Source organism: Coregonus lavaretus, assembly GCF_964263955.1.
Source record: "Coregonus lavaretus genome assembly, contig: HAP1_SCAFFOLD_55, whole genome shotgun sequence".
NCBI lineage: Eukaryota > Metazoa > Chordata > Actinopteri > Salmoniformes > Salmonidae > Coregonus > Coregonus lavaretus.
The window spans coordinates 867,790-890,941 of NW_028161934.1; the positions used below are offsets into that span (position 1 = coordinate 867,790).

Consider the following 23,152-nt stretch of genomic DNA (forward strand, 5'->3'; position numbering starts at 1 on the left):
CATATGGTCAGATAAAACCAAAATAGAACTTTTTGGTAAAAACTCAACTCGTCGTGTTTGGAGGACAAAGAATGCTGAGTTGCATCCAAAGAACCCCATACCTGCTGTGAAGCATGGGGGTGGAAACATCATGCTTTGGGGCTGTTTTTCTGCAAAGGGACCAGGATGACTGATCCGTGTAAAGGAAAGAATGAATGGGGCCATGTATCGTGAGATTTTGAGTGAAAACCTCCTTCCATCAGCAAGGGCATTGAAGATGAAACGTGGCTGGGTCTTTCAGCATGACAATGATCCCAAACACACCGCCCGGGCAACGAAGGAGTGGCTTCGTAAGAAGCATTTCAAGGTCCTGGAGTGGTCTAGCCAGTCTCCAGATCTCAACCCCATAGAAAATCTTTGGAGGGAGTTGAAAGTCCGTGTTGCCCAGCGACAGCCCCAAAACATCACTGCTCTAGAGGAGATCTGCATGGAGGAATGGGCCAAAATACCAGCAACAGTGTGTGAAAACCTTGTGAAGACTTACAGAAAACGTTTGACCTGTGTCATTGCCAACAAAGGGTATATAACAAAGTATTGAGAAACTTTTGTTATTGACCAAATACTTATTTTCCACCATAATTTGCAAATAAATTCATTAAAAATCCTACAATGTGATTTTCTGGATTTTTTTTTCTCATTTTGTCTGTCATAGTTGACGTGTACCTATGATTAAAATTATAGGCCTCTCTCATCTTTTTAAGTAGGAGAACTTGCACAATTGGTGGCTGACTAAATACTTTTTTTCCCCACTGTATATTGGCACGGGTGTTGTCAGGCCAGAGATGAGTTGTCAGGCCCAAGTCGGAACTATATCTTCCACAAGATATAGTCCCGACACAAATCTAGGGTTGCTACCCAAGCCGGCTGGTAGTTTGTTCTATTGGTTTGGTTGCTAGAGACGCGACCCAGTCGTTCAGTCTTTTTGTTCTGTATCTATGGCAATGTTCCATTGCCATACCAGCTGGCAACATTCTTATCCCTTGCTTGCTAGCTAACCAACTACGGCTAACTTACAGTCATGTCAAAAAGTGCAGCCAGAATAACAGCTGCATTTGCATTTGTTTTAAGAGTATTTTAGATACATCCATAGCAATGAGCTAATGAGGCGCGATTTCTCCTGGCATAGAAAATGTACTCACTCGTCAGGACACTGTTGTTCAGAGGAGCTAGCTAACAACACAGCGAGCTAACACAATCACTTCAAACTGAAGCTGGAAAGATTGCAAACTAGCTGCACTTCGTTTTGTTTGACCTTTTTTCAATTTACATATCTTTGTATATATCCTTTAAAATGATACCAGCTGATGAATGATTTCGACTGGCTGAGAAACACTGCCTGCCTGTCTGTCTTGTCCCGACTCCCAACACATTATAATGAGACAGCTGGAGATCGAATTTGAATTTTGAAACAATGTTGCAAATGTCGGAGAGACAGACAGCAAGGTTTATACAAATCTCCGCTGTTGAAAAGTAAATGTTAGTGTAAAAGAAATGTGAAATAATGTTTTACAGTGGATATCAAGTTTATAAAGTGCCTGGCTGGGCTGATGAGACAGTGGATTGCACAGTCAGATAAATAAATAGTAAATAGGCATTTTAAGGTCATAGATTTAGCTGGTGGTAACTTGTGGAATAGACACCGGCTGGAATGAGTTTTTAACCAATCAGCATTCACGATTAGACCCACCCGTTGTATAACTTTTGATAAGGTGCATGCATGGGGATGTCCACGTCACCCAGAAATATACCCATGCTGTAGAGATACACCTAGCGGACTGAAACTTCACTGTTGTAGGCATAATACAGCTAGTGCTATCTAGACTTGCACTGGCAAACAAATCCATTACATTAGCTACCTAAATGTAAAGTAAACTCAACTGAGGAGTAATAGCGAGTGGAGACTTTTCATTTGAAAACATGCCGGCTACCTCTTTCCGGTTTCCCTGACTTCAGGATTTTTTATACAGTGTTATGCTTGTTGGCGTAGCACTCCTTACAGGCCGTTTGGTGTAAATTTTTTTGATTGTTGGTGAGATGAAACTGCCAAAACTCTGAAAGGTATTATTGTACGTCAGAATTGTAACACAAGATTTGTTCTAGCCTAAAATGTTAGTCCGTAATCGTAACATGGTGTTTGTATGTTCACCGATGAACTTTCACGGTTATGTTTTATGTCTCACTCATGGCTTTTCTTACGATCCTAACAATTTGCGTATGGATTTTCTTATGATCCTAACGATATGTACGTTCAACCTTTTGGCAGCTATCTGGCTCCATAGTTTTGGATCGATCGAGATACCAAGGAGATCCGTCTGAAGTCTCTATGAAAATCATAGATGCGTTAGATGAGGTGGCGTTGGTGAAAATATCAAGATGTATTCATTTTTTAATTGTTTTATATGTCCAAGGAGCAGAAGGAGCGTGCTTTGCACCTGAAAAAGATATCGGATTGGAATGTGTCGTGTGGATCTGTGAAGCAGGGCACCTATCAAGGGGGTTATCTCTGGAGTGGCTCTAGAAGTGAGTGTAAAGGATGTAACTGAAGAAGTAGATGTAGTGGTTGATGCACGCTGACTGACCCGTATGGTGATGGAGTGAGGAAGACCATTCCATCCATTATTTTGTTATTTGAAGAAGAGTCTCTCCCTTCGTACGTATATTTGAGTTATGTGAGATATCCTGTAAGAGCCTTCATGCCCAAACCCTTGCAGTGTGATAAATGTAAACTATTTGGACGTGTGTCAAGTGTATGTAGACGGGAGGTGTATTGTATGCCAGTTGAGGTGAAATGCTACAATTGTGGTGGCGAGCATGAACCAGAACTCATGAAGTGTCCTGTTAGGGTGAAGGAGACCCAGGTGGCAAGAATAAGGGCTGTCCAGCATGTCTCCTATCCGGAGGTGGTGAGAATGGAAGAAGGGAGTAACGTTGAAGACCATGGTAGTTGGATTAGAAACATCATTAAATGTAACTCGCCAACAGGATCCTTACATTTTTACATTTACATTTTAGTCATTTAGCAGACGCTCTTATCCAGAGCGACTTACAGTGAGTGCATACATTATTTTTTATTTTTTCATACTGGCCCCCCGTGGGAATCGAACTCACAACCCTGGTGTTGCAAACGCCATGCTCTACCAACTGAGCTACATCACTGCCAGCCATTCCCTCCCATACCCTGGACCAATTGTGCGCCGCCCCATGGGTCTCCCGGTCACGGCCGGCTACGACAGAGCCTGGATTCGAACCAGGATCTCTAGTGGCACAGCTAGCACTGCAATGCAGTGCCTTAGACCACTGCGCCACTAAATGTTGCACATTTAAAAAGGTGGACTTTGTATAATTTATTGTAGGGGCGCAACTTTCACTATGGACGGGAAAACATATGGAAACATCTCTAATGTTACAGGCTTCACTGGCATGGTGCACACCGGTTTCTTCATCCCGTTCCCACCCACACCTGCTGGGTTTCTGTCCGACTCCTGCCCGCTACTGTAAGAACTGGTCCCAAACCCAACCTCAGTCCAGTAATGCTATTTTAGGCGTATGTGATGCGCCCTATAGGCAATATCAAAAACGCAAAAAAATAACTTAAGAAATAAGTTAAATTACCATAGATTATCACACGGCCCTTATATGTTTTTACAGGGCTATATCAGCCAATATGCTAAATGTAGTTTGAAGAGAGCAGAGTTGTATAGACTTGCACTTTATCTTGAGCTATTTTTACAGCCTACCTTTTAGGAGAGGGAAGATTTTCTGACGGAGAAATAATGGGTGATCAATATTTAGGCCTATTTCTAGGCAATATAAAATCAGCAAAAAAAGAAACGTCCTCTCACTGTCAACTGCGTTTATTTTCAGCAAATTTAACATGTGTAAATATTTGTATAAACATAACAAGATTAAACAACTGAGATATAAACTGAACAAGTTCCACAGACATGTGACTAACAGAAATTGAATAATGTGTCCCTGAACAAAGGGTGGGTCAAAATCAAAAGTAACAGTCAGTATCTGGTGTGGCCACCAACTGCATTAAGTACCACAGTGCATCTCCTCCTCATGGACTGCACCAGATTTGCCAGTTCTTGCTGTGAGATGTTACCCCACTCTTCCACCAAGGCACCTACAAGTTCCCGGACATTTCTGGGGGGAATGGCCCTAGCCCTCACCCTCCGATCCAACAGGTCCCAGACGTGCTCAACGGGATTGAGATCCGGACTCTTCGCTGGCCATGGCAGAACACTGACATTCCTGTCTTGCAGGAAATCATGCACAGAACGAGCAGTATGGCTGGTGGCATTGTCGTGCTGGAGGGTCATGTCAGGATGAGCCTGCAGGAAGGGTACCACATGAGGGAGGAGGATGTCTTCCCTGTAACGCACAGCATTGAGATTGCCTGCAATGACAACAAGCTCAGTCCGATGATGCTGTGACACACCGCCCCAGACCATGACGGACCCACCGCCTCAAAATCGATTCCGCTCCAGAGTACAGGCCTCGGTGTAACGCTCATTCCTTCGACGATAAACGCGAATCCGACCATCACCCCTGGTAAGACAAAACCGCGACTCGTCAGTGAAGAGCACTTTATGCCAGTCCTGTCGATCCTGTGCAGGTGTTGTTACACGTGGTCTGCCACTGCGAAGATGATCAGCTGTCAGTCCTGTCTCCCTGTAGCGCTGTGTTAGGCATCTCACAGTACGGACATTGCAATTTATTGCCCTGGCCACATCTGCAGTCCTCATGCCTCCTTGCAGCATGCCTAAGGCACGTTCATGCAGATGAGCAGGGACCCTGGGCATCTTTCTTTTGGTGTTTTCAGAGTCAGTAGAAAGGCCTCTTTAGTGTCCTAAGTTTTCATAACTGTGACCTTAATTGCCTACCGTCTGTAAGCTGTTAGTGTCTTAACGACCGTTCCACAGGTGCGTGTTCATTAATAGTTTATGGTTCATTGAACAAGCATTGGAAACAGTGTTTAAACCCTTTACAATGAAGATCTGTGAAGTTATTTGGATTTTTACGAATGATCTTTGAATTATCGGAGTTTAGTAAACTATAGCCTAATCATAGGCCTATTTAGGAAGTGCATTTCCTTGGAAAGATAACTGCCCCGTGCTTCTTCGCCCATGCATAGGCTATAGCCTACTCTATTTAATTGAGGCCACACGTGCATCTGATCTCGCAGGTATGGCTACTGAACTGGAAGCAGCAAGAATGATGACAGCGACATGTTTTGCATAGTCCTATAGGATATAGCCTACCTTTTATGAGGACGATTTGCAGGCAGAGACAAATTGATGGGTAATCAATACTTATTGATAATGAAAAGGCACAATGCTCGCTCACCATAGTAGCCTAACCTACAGTGCATACGGAAAGTATTCAGACCCCTGACTTTTCCCACATTTGTTATGTTAAAGCCTTATTCTAAAATGGATACAATAGTTTTTTCCCCTCATCAATCTACACACGATACCCCATAATGACGAAGTGAAAACAGGTTTATAGATTTTCTTTTGCTAATTTATAAAAATAAAAACATCAGAAATAGCTTTTTTACATAAGTATTAAAACAATTCAAGATGGGATGGAAATTGTGTTGGGAGAGAGTTTAGTTATTGACTAGACTGGTGTGGGTTAGACGTTCAGTCTGGCTGAAATTTGATATAGAGGATGTCTTAATAAAGACAATCAAAAGTCTTTGTATTTTTTTCAAGAGTTGTTCATTTGTTAGGCTATTGGTTAAAGGTGCAACACAATATGTATTATTGAATTACCTTTGATGTAGTTCAGTCTTATTATTCACTTAAACAATTTTTTTATGATCTCTTACCTAGCTTGATGACTGTGGGCATTTTTGCTTACTTTTTGTTCTAAATGGAGATGGCATTTTGGATTGTGTAAAAATGCGGAAAATGACATTTAGATACCCATAACAATTCTGTGGGAGGACTCCCAGACAGGTTATGTCCCCCCCACATCTAAAACCAAAGTGGCACCCCTGGTTTATTGCATTGGATTTAAAATGCACAGTACAAACAAAGAAGAAATCTGAGAAAATAGGCATCAATTGTGAGTGCAGCTGAACGTTTTTTGGAACTTTACAGCAGAGGCATTAGAAGGAATCCGGTCGATATATGTTCAGTCCACACAGGCCCCTGAGCCTATGAAGGAATATGATTTGGATTATCACTGAAGGGGTGGGGCATTTTGGGATTAATTAAATGTTTGTATTGTTTATGATGGTGGTAGTGTATTTCCGCGCCCCCGGCTCCCCTTTCCCGCAATGGATATGTTTATTTGTCGTTCACTACCCGTACAGGAGGTGGCAGCAATACAAAAATAGGTCTAGTCTGCCATAAACCTTAAAGAAGAAGAAGAAGACTACAGCAAATCAGCCAAACTGTACTGTTGTAGCCGAAAACGTTTCATGTCATATAAAGAAACAATAGCTTCCACCATGAATCGGGTAAGTCTGGTTTCAACATTATAGGTCTGCTGTGCTGTATAAAATGTATAGGCCTAGTTTTCATCATCTTTGATCCTCCACATTCCTGTGTTCGGTTTAAACGGCTGGACAAAACAAAACATGACGGTAAAACTTGTTGGGATTTTTTTTTTTACTTCAACAAAGTAGCCTACTACTATGTCATGTTTAGGAATCTGTGACTATGATCTAATTATCTCTCCTTTCTCGCAAAGTGTGCACATGTTCACATCCCTTCACTGATTTTGAACACATTATCAATAATTTGACCAGATGCAGGTCTAACAAAGAAATGAATGTCTTCAAAAATGGAAGGCAATCGAGAAGAGGCAAGATCAGGTGGGACCATAATAACCAATGAGAGGGCAGATATGCGTGTTTCCACTAGTTGCCACAAAGTCAAACGTCTATATCGCAGTGCTTAATTTGTATTTCGTGAGGTCCGGTAACACATAGTGAGCACTAGAGTGGTGGTTATCCGAGGGGCTCTGAGGTACCGGAACACATTGAGAAAAAAAGTGTCAAACACAACGTAGCAGCGCAGCAGAAAGAGTAAACAGCTAAGTAGCCTACTATCTATGGTGGTGAAACGGACAGCACTCTCCAAGGTGCTGATTAATTGAAAGCATTTTAAATGTCACGGCAGTATGCCCACATAGTTGAGTATAGCTGCTCGGCTTACACAAGTCCGAATTTCTTATAGGCTAATTTTCTAGACATCAATGTACAGCAACATTTTTAGAAGACACTGCAGGAAACCCGCCATATGCATATCCACACATACTCAGCTGTGGGGCTTACATAACCACATTTCATATACTTTTCAAGACATCAATGTAGCAGTAGAACAAATATCACAATATCGGAATATAACTCCAAATAAAATAAATCAATGTAGGCTACATTAGAACACACATCAGAATATATAGGCCTCCTGCCTATGTGATAATATGAAGCAAATATTCAGATTACCTTCACAGCATAGAACAAGTTTGTAAAGAAAAAATAAAGTCCTACCTTAGTTTTCAAAACCTCCCACAATGACTCTCCCCATGTCAAGTCCATTTAACTCCTGAGAGTACATTTCTTGCTCAAAGCCATGAGCGGGCCTGTGGCTGTGACGTTTAGCCTCATTCTGAGGCTGTTCTGAAGACTCTGGCTGTAGTGTCTATTTTTTCATTTTGAGTGTTAACTATAACCTGGGTGTCCTCTTTAGCCTTGTCTACAAGGCTTTCTGCCACCAAATGTGCCTTGGTTGGGGCATGTTCAAAAACATTTTTTCTGAGGGCTCTTTGTTGTTTTGTTGTTTTACGTCTGAGGCAGAGGATGTTACTGTACATTCCACCCACTCTTTTGCTAGATTAATCCCTCCAGTCGTTACTAGACCCAAGCTCCCTACCTTTTTGCATGTTGTACAGCCCAACTTTGAATTATAAATGACAAGCCAGGGGTTATACGTTTGCTTGTTCTTGACCTGCAAATTGCACCAGCTCCGAGCACTTCATCGGTGGATGGACTATCCCCCTACCCCAGCTCCCCCCGTCTCCCTCTCCCGCTGAGTCTGACTCGCTACTCTGCCTACTAGCTAGTGGAGGTGCCGGTGGTGATGCTGAACTGGCGGGATTAGCAGCGCTGCTAGCTAAGGCATCGCCATCAGGAACAGTTTGCCCCTCACTCCTCTCCTCAGGCACTGACAGTTCTCTGGCTCGTTCTGGTTTCGATTGACCATCTTTCTCAAGATTTTGGGACTTTAAACATTTAATCAAACTCGATTGCCTTTTCTTATTCATTATTTTTTATTTGGCTTTCCCACGATTCAAATTCAGTAGGGAGACGTCTAGCCTAGGCTACGTGACGTGAATACGTAGGGACCTCTTCACTAGCTGACCACCACTACCAACACCTGTGGCAAGATCAGTTACTTACCCCACCGGCCCTCCCCGTATCATATTTTTTATTTATTTAGGGTTAACCATAAAGTTAGAAGTGTGGTTAGGGTTAAGATCACATTTTAATAAGATCAATTGTAGAAATGGGCGTGGTTTATGACTTTGTTTGTGGTAACTAGTCACAACCAGGCACTACTCCCATACAACGTTTTTTTTTTCTCAAAGTTGCCGGGATGTCACGTGTCCTACTTTTACCAATACACTCCTAACAACCTTATCGTTACGAAATTTATATTTGATCAAATAAGCCAGAAGCCAGATTTTGGGCCCAGTTATCCATCTCGCTTCGCCTCTTCCTCGCTGTTTGATAGGAAATGACTGGTATAAGAAATATTGTGGAAACTAGCCCATGACTCCACCAATCCAATGCTCTTCGATTTGTGGGCTGTAGTGAATGATTAAACATTTCAGGTAAAAGGAGATTTTCAAGGGATGCACCCAAATCAATCAGAGGTTTAGACTAAATTAATCAAGTATTTGGTTTAATGTTAATCTATGTAGAATACTTCTTGCCGCCAACAGGACAAATCTAGCCCGTCCCCCTCCACCCTCCAGGAGTCCCCAGGTCGACCGCCTCCCGGTACTTTACTTCTGGTTCTGGTCGACTGTAGGAAAACACCGGGGCAGAGTGGAACAGAGAGAGGAGAAGAGGAACATGGAGATTTGATTTCATTAAGTAAGAACCATGGTGTATGGATTAGACTACAGTCTGCATCTGTAACTATTCATTGATTCATTTATATATTGATGAAAATATCTGGTCATTCTACTCAAATTTGAGAAGTGTAACTTGGTCAAAATAAACTTTTGATTTCACCTAATTTTATTGATCTGTCATAAAGAGCACGTGTTAACTTAATAAAAAACATGTTTTCCCATTTCAAGAGGTTAAATAAAAAATAAATACTATATTAAGTGCCTATGTTGACCGTAACAGGGGACTACTGAAAACAAACACAACCCATAGTTTACATTGGTAAAATAGTCCTTTAAATTAGCTGCAAATTCGCTTATGACAGGGATAATGGAAGCTAGGTTTGTGCAACAGGGAGTGGCAATTGAATGCAATTTTCTCAAAAAAATGTAATTGTTAAAATATTTCTACCATGTTAATTTTTGGGTAAAAGGGGTCACTTGCTCAGTTTTACACCACAAAACACCAGAGAATTGACAAAAAGAGTAGAACCAGCTCACCTGCTTTTACTCTGATTTGACTATTAGATATTTAATCTTTTGCAAAACAAAATAAGGAATAGTTTCACCATATTAAAACTAGAGTTCAGTTCATGTAACAGGGTTGAACTTAAAATGAGGGACAGATGTAAATTAATCACTAATCACATGAAATACATAATCTTCAGAAATGACTGTCAAAGCAACCAAATAACTAGGGCTTTACATGCACACTAATCATTTCCTATTAAACTGATTATGGCAGTAGGCCGAGTATGGCATTAGTCATGTAAACACCTTACTCTGCTTATCTTAATTGGCGTGAGGTCATAACCGAAGTAAGCAGACGCCTTTAAAAACACCTGGTTTTCTGAGCAATCTTTAGAATTATTAGGACATGTAAACACTTTAATCAGAGTTATAGTGGTGTATTTAATCTGTACATGTGGTAGCACAAGCGGCGCAAGCTAACTTCTTTTGATCGAGTGCAGTGAGTTCAGAAAAACTGAAAGTATGCAGCTTAGAAATAGTTTTCACAAACTTTATTTGTCCGAAATCAGAATTAAATATGCTTTTAAAAAATAACATGGCCTCTGTGGTAGAACGTTTATTTTGATTGGCAATATTCTGCATTAATCAAAGTCTCATCAGGTAGCCTGATTTCAGATGTGTCCATGTAAACAGGATTATTAGGGAGATTCTTCTTCTTTCAAAGCATGTCAGCGTTTAAATCAAACTCCTGTACTAATTGACTATTCCCAATAATCATATTATCCTGCGCATGTAACCGTACTCAATGAAGGTAAAACTTTGAGAAAGTATTGTATTAGGTGGGTACAATTTTTGTAGAAGTTAAACAGGGTTGACTGAGGGACCTGTCAAAATGCTGAATTGTGTCACTTTAGCAAGTCTTTATTCATATTAAAAATCTGATTAATCGAATTCTCCATGTGTTCTTTATTAAAGGGCACTTCATTTAATATATCAGAATTTTAAGTTCAATATGGGTGCACAATTTCTACTGAAAGAATATCAAAGGGACACAAAATGTATTCATTTCGTGGACCCAAAATCTATCTTTTCAATGTCTTTGTTTCACAGGGGACAGCCCTAATCGTTGCCCTCTCAGTGGGAGGGGCTTTTCATCTGGGGAGCCTCAACAACATCATGATGCTGAAAAGACAGAAAAGAGTCTCTCCAGATCAGAACACCTAAAGAAACACCAGCAGAGAGGTATAGGAAAGAATCCTCATCATTGCTGCTCTGACTGTGGGAAGAGTTTTGCTAAACAGAAGGAATTGATAATTCACCAGCGGAGTCACATCAAAGAGAAACTTTACTACTGCTCTCAGTGTGGGAAGAGTTTTGCTGCATCTAAAACCTTAACATCTCATCAGAGACTTCATACAGGGGAGAGGCCTTACCCCTGCTTTGATTGTGGGAAATGTTTCAATCAATTAGGAGCCCTGACTAAACACCAACACATACACACAGGAGAGAGGCCTTATAGCTGTGATCAGTGTGGGAAAAGCTTCAAGGAGTCAGGAACTCTGACTAGACACCAACGCATACACACAGGCGAGAAGCCTTATAGCTGTGATCAGTGTGGGAAGAGATTTGCTCTATCCGGACACCTGACTAGACACCAGCGCATACACACAGGAGAGAAGCCTTATAGCTGTGATCAGTGTGAGAAGAGCTTTGCTCTTTCCGGAAACTTGACTAGACACCAACGCATACACACAGGATTGAAGCCTTATAGCTGTGATCAGTGTGGGAAGAGCTTCATGGAGTCAGGAACTCTGACTAGACACCAACGGATACACACAGGAGAGAAGCCTTATAGCTGTGATCAGTGTGGGAAGAGTTTCACGGAGTCAGGAATTTTGACTTCACACCAGCGCATACACACAGGAGAGAAGCCTTATAGCTGTGATCAGTGTGGGAAGAGTTTTGCTAGAGATTCCATCCTGACTGCACACCAACGCATACACACAGGAGAGAAGCCTTATAGCTGTGATCAGTGTGGGGAGAGTTTTGCCCGAGATTCCACCCTGACTGCACACCAACGCATACACACAGGAGAGAAGCCTTACAGCTGTGATCAGTGTGGGAAGAGTTTTGCTCGATATTCCACCCTGACTGCACACCAACGCATACACACAGGAGAGAAACCTTATAGTTGTGATCAGTGTGGAAAGAGCTTTGCTCGAGATATCACCCTGACTACACACCAGCTCACACACACTGGAGAGAAACCTTACTCCTGTCTATGTGGAAAGAGCTTTGCTCATTCAGGGTCACTGATAAAACACCAGAAAGCACAAACATGTAATATTTTATCTCCCTCCTCTCCTGCTCTGGTTCCAGATCCCTAAATAAAGTTTCAATAGAAAACATATTGTAAAGAGTCATCGATCTCCCATTCTCTAATAGTGTACTAAGTCTGATTTCCATGGTAACCTGTTAGCATAATATGCAGCTCTGGATCCATATGTATCAAGCGTCTCAGAGTAGGATTGCTGTGTGTTGTGGGGTGGGGGATGTTGAGGTTGGTGGGGGTTTTCAAAGCTGTATCTTTTTTCATTAACTCCTATTATAAATTAAATAATGTAGAATAATGTTTCAACAATAGTAAGTGTATATTCATGTGTGAGGGAAATGGTGTTGTCTGAAGAGAGAGCCTTGAAATGTACATCTTGTCTCATACAATCATTGGTTCCTGTAGGTGCTGGGTAAAGATTTGAGGGGGAGACGGTCATGTTCCCCTCAGAACTTTTGGCAGAACATCCAGAATATGTTCTATAAGTTAAGATAGGAGACGGTGCCAGTCATTTGCAGGAACCAAACGTTAATTATGAATTCATTATGAATAATGTAAATCGTGCAAATATAATGTATCTGTGTAAGCAGTTTATACAGTGCCTTTCAAAAGTATTCAGCCCCCTTGGCGTTTTTCCTATTTTGTTGCATTACAACCTGTAATTTAAATTGATTTTTTTTTTGGATTTCATGTAATGGACATACACAAAATAGTCAAAATTGGTGAAGTGAAATGAAAAAAATAACTAACGGAAAAGTGGTGCCTGCATGCATACAATTGAAGTCGGAAGTTTACATACACCTTAGCCAAATACATTTAAACTCAGATTTTCACAATTCCTGACATTTAATCCTAGTAAAATTCCCTGTTTTAGGTCAGTTAAGATCACCACTTTATTTTAAGAAGGTGAAATTTCAGAATAATAGTAGAGTGATTTATTTCAGCTTTTATTTATTTCATCACATTCCCAGTGGGTCAGAAGTTTACATACACTCAATTAGTATTTGGTAGCATTTCCTTTAAATTGTTTAACTTGGGTCAAACATTTCGAGGTAGCCTTCCACAAGCTTCCCACAATAAGTTGGGTGACTTTTGGCCCATTCCTCCTGACAGAGCTAGTGTAACTTAGTCAGGTTTGTAGGCCTCCTTGCTCGCACACGCTTTTTCAGTTCTACCCACACATTTTCTATAGGATTGAGGTCAGGGCTTTGTGATGGCCACTCCAATGCCTTGACTTTGTTGTCCTTAAGCCATTTTGCCACAACTTTTGAAGTATGCTTGTGGTCATTGTCCATTTGGAAGACCCATTTGCGACCAAGCTTTAACTTTCTGACTGATGTCTTGAGATGTTGCTTCAATATATCCACATAATTTTGCTTCCTCATGATGCCATCTATTTTGTGAAGTGCACCAGTCCCTCTTGCAGTAAAGCACCCCCACAGCATGATGCTGCCACCCCCGTGCTTCACGGTTGGGATGGTGTTCTTCGGCTTGCAAGCTGCCCCCTTTTTCCTCCAAACATAACGATGGTCATTATGGCCAAACAGTTCTGTTTTTGTTTCATCAGACCAGAGGACATTTCTCCAAAAAGTACGATCTTTGGCCCCATGTGCACTTGCAAACTGTAGTCTGGCTTTTTAATGGCGGTTTTGGAGCAGTGGCTTCTTCCTTGCTGAGAGGCCTTTCAGGTTATGTCGATATAGGACTCGTTTTTACTGTGGATATAGATACTTTTGTACCTGTTTCCTCCAGCATCTTCACAAGGTCCTTTGCGGTTGTTCTGGGATTGATTTGCACTTTTCGCACCAAAGTACGTTAATCTCTAGGAGACAGAACCTGTCTCCTTCTTGAGCGGTATGACGGCTGCGTGGTCCCATGGTGTTTATACTTGCATACTATTGTTTGTACAGATGAACGTGGTATCTTCAGGCATTTGGAAATTGCTCCCAAGGATGAACCAGACTTGTGGAGGTCTACCATTTTTTTTTTGGAGATCTTGGCTGATTTCTTTTGATTTTCCCATGATGTCAAGTAAAGAGGCACTGAGTTTGAAGGTAGGCCGTGAAATACATTCACAGGTACATCTCCAATTGACTCAAATGATGTAAATTAGCCTATCAGAAGCTTCTAAAGCCATGGAATTTTCTGGAATTTTCCGAGCTGTTTAAAGGTACAATCAACTTAGTGTATGTAAACTTCTGACCCACTGGAATTGTAATATAGTGAATTATAAGTGAAATAATCTGTCTGTAAACAATTGTTGGAAAAATTACTTGTGTCATGCACAAAGTAGATGTCCTAACCGACTTACCAAAACTATAGTTTGTTAACAAGACATTAGTGTATGTAAACATCCGACTTCAACTGTATGTATTCACCCCCTTTGTTATGAAGCCCCTAAATAAGATCTGTTGCAACCAATTACCTTCAGAAGACACATAATTAGTTAGATTGCATACAGGTGGAATTTATTTAAGTGTCACGTGATTTGTCACATGATCTCAGTATATATACACCTGTTCTGAAAGGCCCCAGAGTCTGCAACACCACTAAGCAACGGGCACCATCACGCATGAAGACCAAGGAGCTCTCCAAACAGGTCAGGGACAAAGTTGTGGAGAAGTACAGATCAGGGTTGGGTTATAAATAAATATCTGAAACTTTGAACATCCCACGGAGCACCATTTAAATCCATTATTAAAAAATGGAACGAATATGGCAACACAACAAACCTGTCAAGAGAGGGCAGCCCACCAAAACTCACGGACCAGGCAAGGTGGGCATTAATCAGTTAGGCAACGAAGAGACCAAAGATAACCCTGAAGGAGCTGCAAAGCTCCACAGCGGAGATTGGAGTATCTGTCCATAGGACCACTTTAAGCCGTACGATCCACAGTGCTGGGATTTACAGAAGAGTGGCCAGAAAAAAGCCATTGCTTAAAGAAAAAAATAAGCAAACACGTTTGGTGTTCGCCAAAAGGCATGTGGGAGACTCCCCAAACATATGGAAGAAGGTACTCTGTTCAGATGAGACTAAAATTGAGTTTTTTGGCCATCAAGGAAAACGCTATGTCTGGCGCAAACCCAACACCTCTCCATCACCCCAAGAACACCATCCCCACAGTGAATGGTGGTGGCAGCATCATGGGACTGGGAAACTGGTCAGAATTGAAGGAATGATGGATGGCGCTAAATACAGGGAAATTATTGAGGGAAACTTTTTTTCAGCCTTCCAGAGATTTGAGTCTGGGACAGAGGTTCACCTTCCAGCAGGACAATGACCCTAAGCATACTGCTAAAGCAACATTCGAGTGGTTTAAGGGGAAACATTTAAATGTCTTGGAATGGCCTAGTCAAAGCCCAGACCTCAATCCAATTGAGAATCTGTGGTATGACTTAAAGATTGCTGTACACCAGCGGAACCAATCCAACTTGAAGGAGCTGGAGCAGTTTTGCCATGAAGAATGGGCAAAAATCCCAGTGGCTAGGTGTGCCAAGCATATAGAGACATACCCCAAGAGACTTGCAGCTGTAATTGCTGCAAAAAGTGGCTCTACAAAGTATTGACTTTGGGGGGGGTGAATAGTTATGCATGCTCAAGTTTTCAGTTTTCTTTCTTATTTCTTGTTTGTTTCACAATAAAACATATTTTGCATCTTCAAAGTGGTAGGCATGTTGTGTAAATCAAATGATACAAACCCCCAAAATACCCATTATAATTCCAGGTTGTCAGGCAACAAAATAGGAAAAATGCCAAGAGAGGTGAATACTTTAGCAAGCCACTCTAGGTCATGTCAACCACAGACCTCACACACTTCTGTTTTCTCATGGCCAGTAAGGTCTCCTACCAAACTTCTCTCTCTTCACTCTGGAAATACACTTGATAATGTCTTATACCTTACCATTCTACTTTTTATTGGTGATTTGTTACGTGGAACGAATGCTTGCATGTAAATGTCATTGTAAAACATACATCTGGAATGTGGTTTCATGTTTTCTTGTTTTGTTTTACATTGCTGATTGCATATTCATTTTTTTAAATATGTATTTTTTAAGTGTTTAGTTGTATTATGTAGAAGAGACCAGGATATGTTGTTGCCCTGTGTCCCAACACTCAATGTTAAAGTCATGGTCCTGAGAATAAAACCGGTTTAATACAATCAACAGAGAAACACGTGTCTTACAGTGCTACACATCTGTTATAATAAGTGCTTTTTCCTGCTTAATTGAAGTATCAGGTGTAGTTTTTCACCAGGTATAAAGTGTTTGTTGTCTATCTTTATGTTTCTAAGACTGCAGGGAGGGAGATGCAACAAAAGGCTTGAGAACATCTGGACTCAAATAGAACTCTCTTCCAAGTTGCTGTCAGGTAAAGGTAGACGATAGCAGACAACAGGATTCTTAGGGAAAGAGGTGTTGTTGAACTTTTTCTTGACTTTACTAAACTGTTATAGATCAGGTAAAATTAGAGACTAGCCTACATGAGATGTGAGACGTTATGTTGTCATAACGTAATTGAGCTTGGATATTTAAATAGATGTTTGATTGCTCTGGTCTAGGGGTGCATCAGTTGCAGCCTTGAGACTGGAATTCTCTCCTGGCAAACCCCTAATCCTTATCTGAGCACTGTGACAACAAAGTAACTGTATTGTAGCCTATGCATTTCTGGTCTTAGTAAGAAACGCTGAAGAAACAGTAGCTTCCACAATGGATCGGGTAAGTCTGGTGTAACAGTTTAAGCCTGCTGTGCTGTATAAAATGTCTAGGCCTAGTTTTAATCATATTTGATCCTCCACATTCCTGTGTTCGATGTAAACGTCTGAACAAAAAATATCAAGAAGGTAAAACTTGTTGGGATTTTTCTTTCTTCAACAGAGTAGCCTACTACTATGTCATGTTTAGGAATCTGTGACTATGATCTAATTATCTCTCCTTTCTCGCAAAGTGTGCACATGTTCACATCCCTTCACTGATTTCGAACACATTATCCATTATTTGACCAGATACTCAAGTGGCCGCTCTAACAAAGAAAACAAATGTCTTCAAAAATGGAAGGCTATCGGGGAGAGGCAAGATCAGGTGGGACCATTATAGCCAATGAGAGGGCAGATATGCATCTTTTCAGTAGTTGCCACAGCCACAGTCTAACGTCTATATTGTGTATGTTTTTATTTAGGGTTATTTTTAGGCAGAAAGTCAGAAGTGTGGTTAGGGTTAAAATCACGTTTTAATAAGATCAATTGTAGAAATGGGCGTTGTTTATGACTTTGTTTCTGGTAACTAGTGACGACCAGGCTGTTTGAAAGGAAATTACTGGTATAAGAAATATTGTGGAAACTAGCCCATGCCTCCACCAATCCAATGCTCATAGATTTGTGAGTTGTAGTGAACGATTGAACATTTCAGGTAAAAGGAGATATTCGAGGGATGCACCCAAATCAATCCGAGGTGTAGACTAAAACAATCAAAACTGTGGTTTAATGTTAATCTATGTTGTATACTTCTTGCGGCCAACAGGACAAAATTAGCCCGTCCCCCTCCACCTTCCCGGAATCCCCAGGTCGACCGCCTCCCGGTACTTTACTGCTGGGTCTGGTCGACTGCAGGAAAACACCGGGGCAGAGTGGAACTGAGAGAGGAGGAGGAGAAGAGAAGGAAGATGGAGATTTGATTTCATTAAGTAAGAACCATGGTGTGTAGATTACACTACAGTCTGCTTCTGTAACAATAGTGGAGGTGCATAAAGATGGCGGCCCGCATGTACTTACCGCAAATTCCTTGTTTTGCTAAGTTCACTGTTTTGTACATTGCTCTCCTTTACAGTTTTTTTGGTATGGTCATTAGCATAGTAAACATGATCCCAATTTTTGCATCAAGACGCTGGCTGAAAACACGAAAAAGTAGATTGTGTTGATTTATTATTATTATTATTATTATTATTATTATTATTGTTTTAGTCTAGTTCATGTGTATCTATGTTGGCCGGGGTGGTTCTTAATCAGAGGCAACGAGAATCAGCTGTTGCTTGTTGTCTCTGATTGGGAACCATACTTAGGCAGCCTGTTTGGCACTGTGTATTGTGGGATCTTGTTCCGTGTATGGTTTGTGTTTTGTTACCAAGGACTTCACGTATCGTTTTGTTTGTGTGGTGAATTAAATAATCAAGTATGTTCGCATTCCACGCTGCGCATTGGTCCAATCCTTTCGACGACCGTGACATACATGGGTAGAATAGTCCTTTAATTTACCCACAAAACCGCTTTTGACAGGCGGAATGGAAGGTTGTTTTGTGAAAAAGGGAGTGGCAATTGAATGCAATCTTTTAAAAAATCTGTAATTGTTAAAACATTTCTAGAATGTCTATGTATGGGTAAAGGGTAGACTTGCTCAGTTTTCCACCACAAAACAGCAGTAAATTAACAAAAAGATTAGGACCAGCTCACCTGCTTTTACTCTATGATTTGACTATTATTTGTTCAATGTTTCTTTTGAAAACATATTTCTTTAAAGGAATAGTTTCACCATATTAAAACGAGAGTTCAGTTTATGTAACAGGGTTGAATTATCTTCAGAAATGACTTTGTCAAAGGAACAAAATAACTAGTGCTTTACAATGAGTATGTTTACATGTGTTAGGTTCTGAACAAACAGAGTAAAAACTCACAGACAACTAGAAAAAGCTCAAACCAAGTGTATTCACCCACTGGGTCATATAGCTGCAAAGACAAAGACATGATTACACAAGCACATATTTTTATACCCTCCTACTAGGCGGAGTCAACTCCTTGCACATCTAGACAGTCAATACATCTCTGTTGCTAGGCAGGAACTGAACTGGTTCCTCTCACTAGTGTAGTCATGGCCCTGCCTGATGCTAGATCCTTCGTGGGCGTTGAAGTATATGTGTGTGAAATAGGACTGTTTCTTCTCACTTCATCTGACCTGACCTCGGGATGAATTCCTCACTCCTCCCTAATCTACGGCTGTCCTACCTTATCAGTGACTGAATCCAGACTGTTGCTCTTTGCCTCCCTCCTTAGGAGCCATGATATGAACAATAACATGTTTTGACAGAATGTAAACTTTCTGCACTCCCCCTTGTCTCACTCAGTAACTTTCCATACACTTAGTTCCTATCCACCCTCCATTGACCCCAATATATACATTCTTATACATGGAAAGTAATCAGTAAGTTCTAGTATGGTAACATGAATAGGTGTATTTCAAGCTAGAATCCAACACATGCACACTCATAATTTGATATTAAACTAGTTATGGCAGTAGGCCGAGTATGGCATTAGTAATGTAAACACCTTACTCTGCTTATCTTAATTGGCTTAAGGTGACAATCGAAGTAACACTGTTAAAAACACATGGTTTTATGAGCAATCTTTCGAATTATTAGGAAATGTAAACACCTTAATCAGATTCATAGAGGCATATTTAATCTACATTTGTGCTAGCAGGAGCAGCGCAAGCTTCCTTCTCTTGCGCGAGTGCAAACATTATATGTCCGAATTCGTAATCAAATATGCTTCTCAGAAATAACATGGTCGCTGCGGTAGTACGTTTATTTTGATTGCCAATTTTCTGCATTTATCAAAGTCCCATCAGGTAGCCTGATTTCAGATGTCCATGCTATTCAATATCTTTGTTTCACAGGGGACAGCACTAACTGTTGCTCTCTCAGTGGGAGGAGCTTATCATCTGGGGAGCCTCAACAACATCATGATGCTGACAAGACAGAGAAGAGTCTCTCCAGATCAGAACGTTTCAATAAACACCAGCAGAGACGTAAAGGGAAGAAACCACACTACTGCTGCTTTGACTGTGGGAAGACTTTTACTAAACAGAAGGAATTTTATATTTTACCAGTGGATTCACACTGGAGAGAAACTATACCACTGCTATCAGTGTGGGAACAGTTTCGCTGCATCTAAAATCTTAAAATCTCAGAGAATTCATACAGGGGCGAGGCCTTACCCCTGCTTTGATTGTAGTCAGACCTTCAGTCACTCAGGAGCCCTGACTAGACACCAACGCATACACACAAGAGAGAAGCCTTATATCTGTGATCAGTGTGGGAAGAGCTTCAATCATTCAGGATCAATTACTACACATCAGCACATACACACAGGAGAGAAGCTGTATAGCTGTGATCAGTGTGGGAAGGGCTTCAGGAAGCCAGGAAACCTGACTACACACCAACACATACACACCAGTGACAGAAATAAATACATGGAATTTCCTCATCCTCCAACTTCTATGCAGCTCATAATATCTAACATTAACTAATCCTGTATAAAATACGTAATATCAATCCCCCATTTTCATTATTTTTCTGTTGTAAGTAAAATTCCACAGATCTAACATTACTTAAACCAAACATACAAATGAATTCCTAACCTCATGACATCATCCGAGAAAATACATTGATTCATGACCATTTTTAAATTACATCTCTAGCTGTAATCACTAATCCCATCCTGTATTTCTCTAATATTTCCCATAGCTTTAGTTAATTTCCCAAAACCTTCCCATTCTGATGGTAAGTATGTACAACATGCATCTCTCCCTATAATCGCATACATTCCCCCTTTATCTACTGTAATAGCATCCAATTCTATGCGATTATCAATTGCATATTTTCAATGAGTGACATTTCAGACCCAATTGCTTGAAAACCCATGACTGTTAATAGGTACCATGTTCAACTCTGTTCAACCCTGACTATGTACCCATAATATGCCTGAGGAGAGATACAAAGGATCACACTCTGGTTTCAGTCACTGATAAATCAGTACAGCCTTGGACTAGTTAGGATTGAGGAATTCAACCCTAAGTCAGATCAGATAAAAATAGCATAAACATTCCTATGTCACACACACCAAACCCCATGATAGGAACCAATTAAGTTATTGCATATCAACATAAATGTAACCCTATCTTAGTGTTCACTGATTAACTATGTTAATGTTAAAGTTCACTGAGTCTGAATAAATTCAACTATAGTCTACTGAAAAATCATCAACATATACAAATTAATTATTCAACCCAAATTTAGAATGACAATGCTTAGTGATTCACATGGGCTTTATCAATCAAAGTTAACCCTCAACTTAGCACATATCACCACTCTCAGAATGTACACTAATATTACATACAGTATAACAATCCAGAATTCTAGTATCACCTCATCATGAGAATAACTACAGATCATTATCTGCATTCTTCATCACAATTACTATAAATTTAGATAAATCCAAATTAATTATAGACACAGCTGACCAAACCCTTCCTTCCCTAGCACTTAAATCTTCTGACGTCTCTTCATTATGTTCTTCAGACAGCTTCATAGTTAAAATTGGATTGCCCATGACAATGTCCCAACTTCAATGTCTCATCTGAGTCACCCCCCATCTCTACCTCACATTCTGTCTTGTCCATTTGCCAACCAGTATACCAACAACATGAGAAATGTTGTATTTGAACAGATCTCTCTCCATCCTCACTCCCTGTGGACTCCGGTCACACTCCCGCAAGAAAAGCATAAGATAAGACCGTTGATAGCTTCGATTGGATGTTGTACACCGGTTGCAGGTAGAAGTGGTGCTGTACATGAACATCTTCAACACCTCTGATGTTCATCTTCAGCCGGTTTAGATTTTTAATTTTTTTATGTTAGGTAAACACCATTCTAGGCAGAAGTATCCCTGCTATGCATCAAGACACCATCTCAATTTACCTCAAGAGAAGACAGAACATAACAGTTTAGTTGAGTTCATTTCTATTCCAAGAAATCCATATAAACATTGACTGTATGACAAATTATTATGTTTTACCAATTATTCTTAATACCAATTTCTAATATACTCCCCTTATCACTCTATCAACTACACCGCAGATTCACAGGATTGAGAAGTTAGACCTCAAGTTCTGTTAGGGAAACCCTCCACAGACAGAGAAATGAATGGTGTGAAAGTCAGGTGATTCTTGAACTTCTTGAAGATCTTGAAGTTCTTGGATGTTCTTGTAGGTCTGTCCCTCCGCCGAGGGAATCAGCCAGAGCACGTAGCTCATCAGTAGAATTCCCATTGCCATTGTATTCTGGCCAGCTCCATCATCCTCAGCTCCCTCATCTCTAGGTCATCGGTGTCCTCGTGGGCTCTGTTGCAGTGGTTTAGATGATACCAGGTCAAACTCCCCTTTATCCATACAGCCGTTTTTGTAGCCTGGGTGACGATGTATGGTCCCTTTAGCACTGAACCTTCTTCCGTCACTAGGGTCTTGGATCATGCAGAGTCCTTCTCCATTTATCAACATCGTTCTGTGGAGTGTGTCCTTCTGGCAGTGTACCAATAGGGAAGTTGAGAGTCACTGCTGCAAAGACACAAAGACAGACATAAAAGAAAACAATGCTCTGCAGTGGCGGTGCCATCTTCCTCCTCTGGGTTTGGAACATTCCTACAGTGGGACACATGGACGCAGGTATCTCTCTCTGCTACTTTCCCCTCCATCGAGGTAGCCAGCAACACCTAGTACTGACCTCCCCACCTTGGGTTTGTCCATCTCTTACTTCTGTAATCCTTTACCGCCAGTCTCCAGGGCGCAGACAAGGCTCATATTCTCCTGCTAGGTTCGGCAGAGAATCCTTCACCTGTGGGAAGAAAGTCTTAAGAACATTGTTAGGTGACACACCGTATGCTACTATACCCTGTCTTCTTATCAGTCAGGAGAAGCCTTGAGATTAGGAAGTGCTCATTCTTGCATCTTATATGTAACTAGTTTCAGAGACAGGCCTCCTCTACACCCTGCCTCCTACCACAAATACACTTGCACATAAAACATTTGATCTAACCATAACACATTAATTACTACTGCTCATTTTCTTAATACAGTTTGCATATTTACCAAAAAGCCCCATGCGACCAGTACTTCCCCCCTTTTGACACGACTCACAATTTGATTCATGCGTTAATAAAACAACAACATTGCCTGTTAAACCAAAATAATAAATGAAATTAAAATGACAACCTTTGATAATACCTTAACTTAATTGTATCCCATAAGGTAATTCAAGGAATATTAAAATTGACTAGCGACAGGTGTCCCTCATTCAGGACTAGCGCTCTCACTCTGTCCATATCATGGTCCGAATCATATATAGGACTATTG

The 23,152-nt window shown here is 40.8% G+C and overlaps 1 protein-coding gene across 1 annotated transcript; it reads left to right on the forward strand.

The window, feature by feature from the left end:
- Positions 1-6,421: 6,421 nt before the first annotated feature.
- LOC311119830 (uncharacterized protein) lies at positions 6,422-12,281 on the forward strand. Its single transcript, XM_084194491.1, has 3 exons — positions 6,422-6,514; positions 9,004-9,157; positions 10,756-12,281. Exons 1-3 carry the CDS (start codon positions 6,476-6,478, stop codon positions 12,030-12,032), a joined length of 1,470 nt encoding a protein of 489 aa, XP_084050617.1. The 5' UTR covers positions 6,422-6,475; the 3' UTR covers positions 12,033-12,281.
- Positions 12,282-23,152: the final 10,871 nt, after the last annotated feature.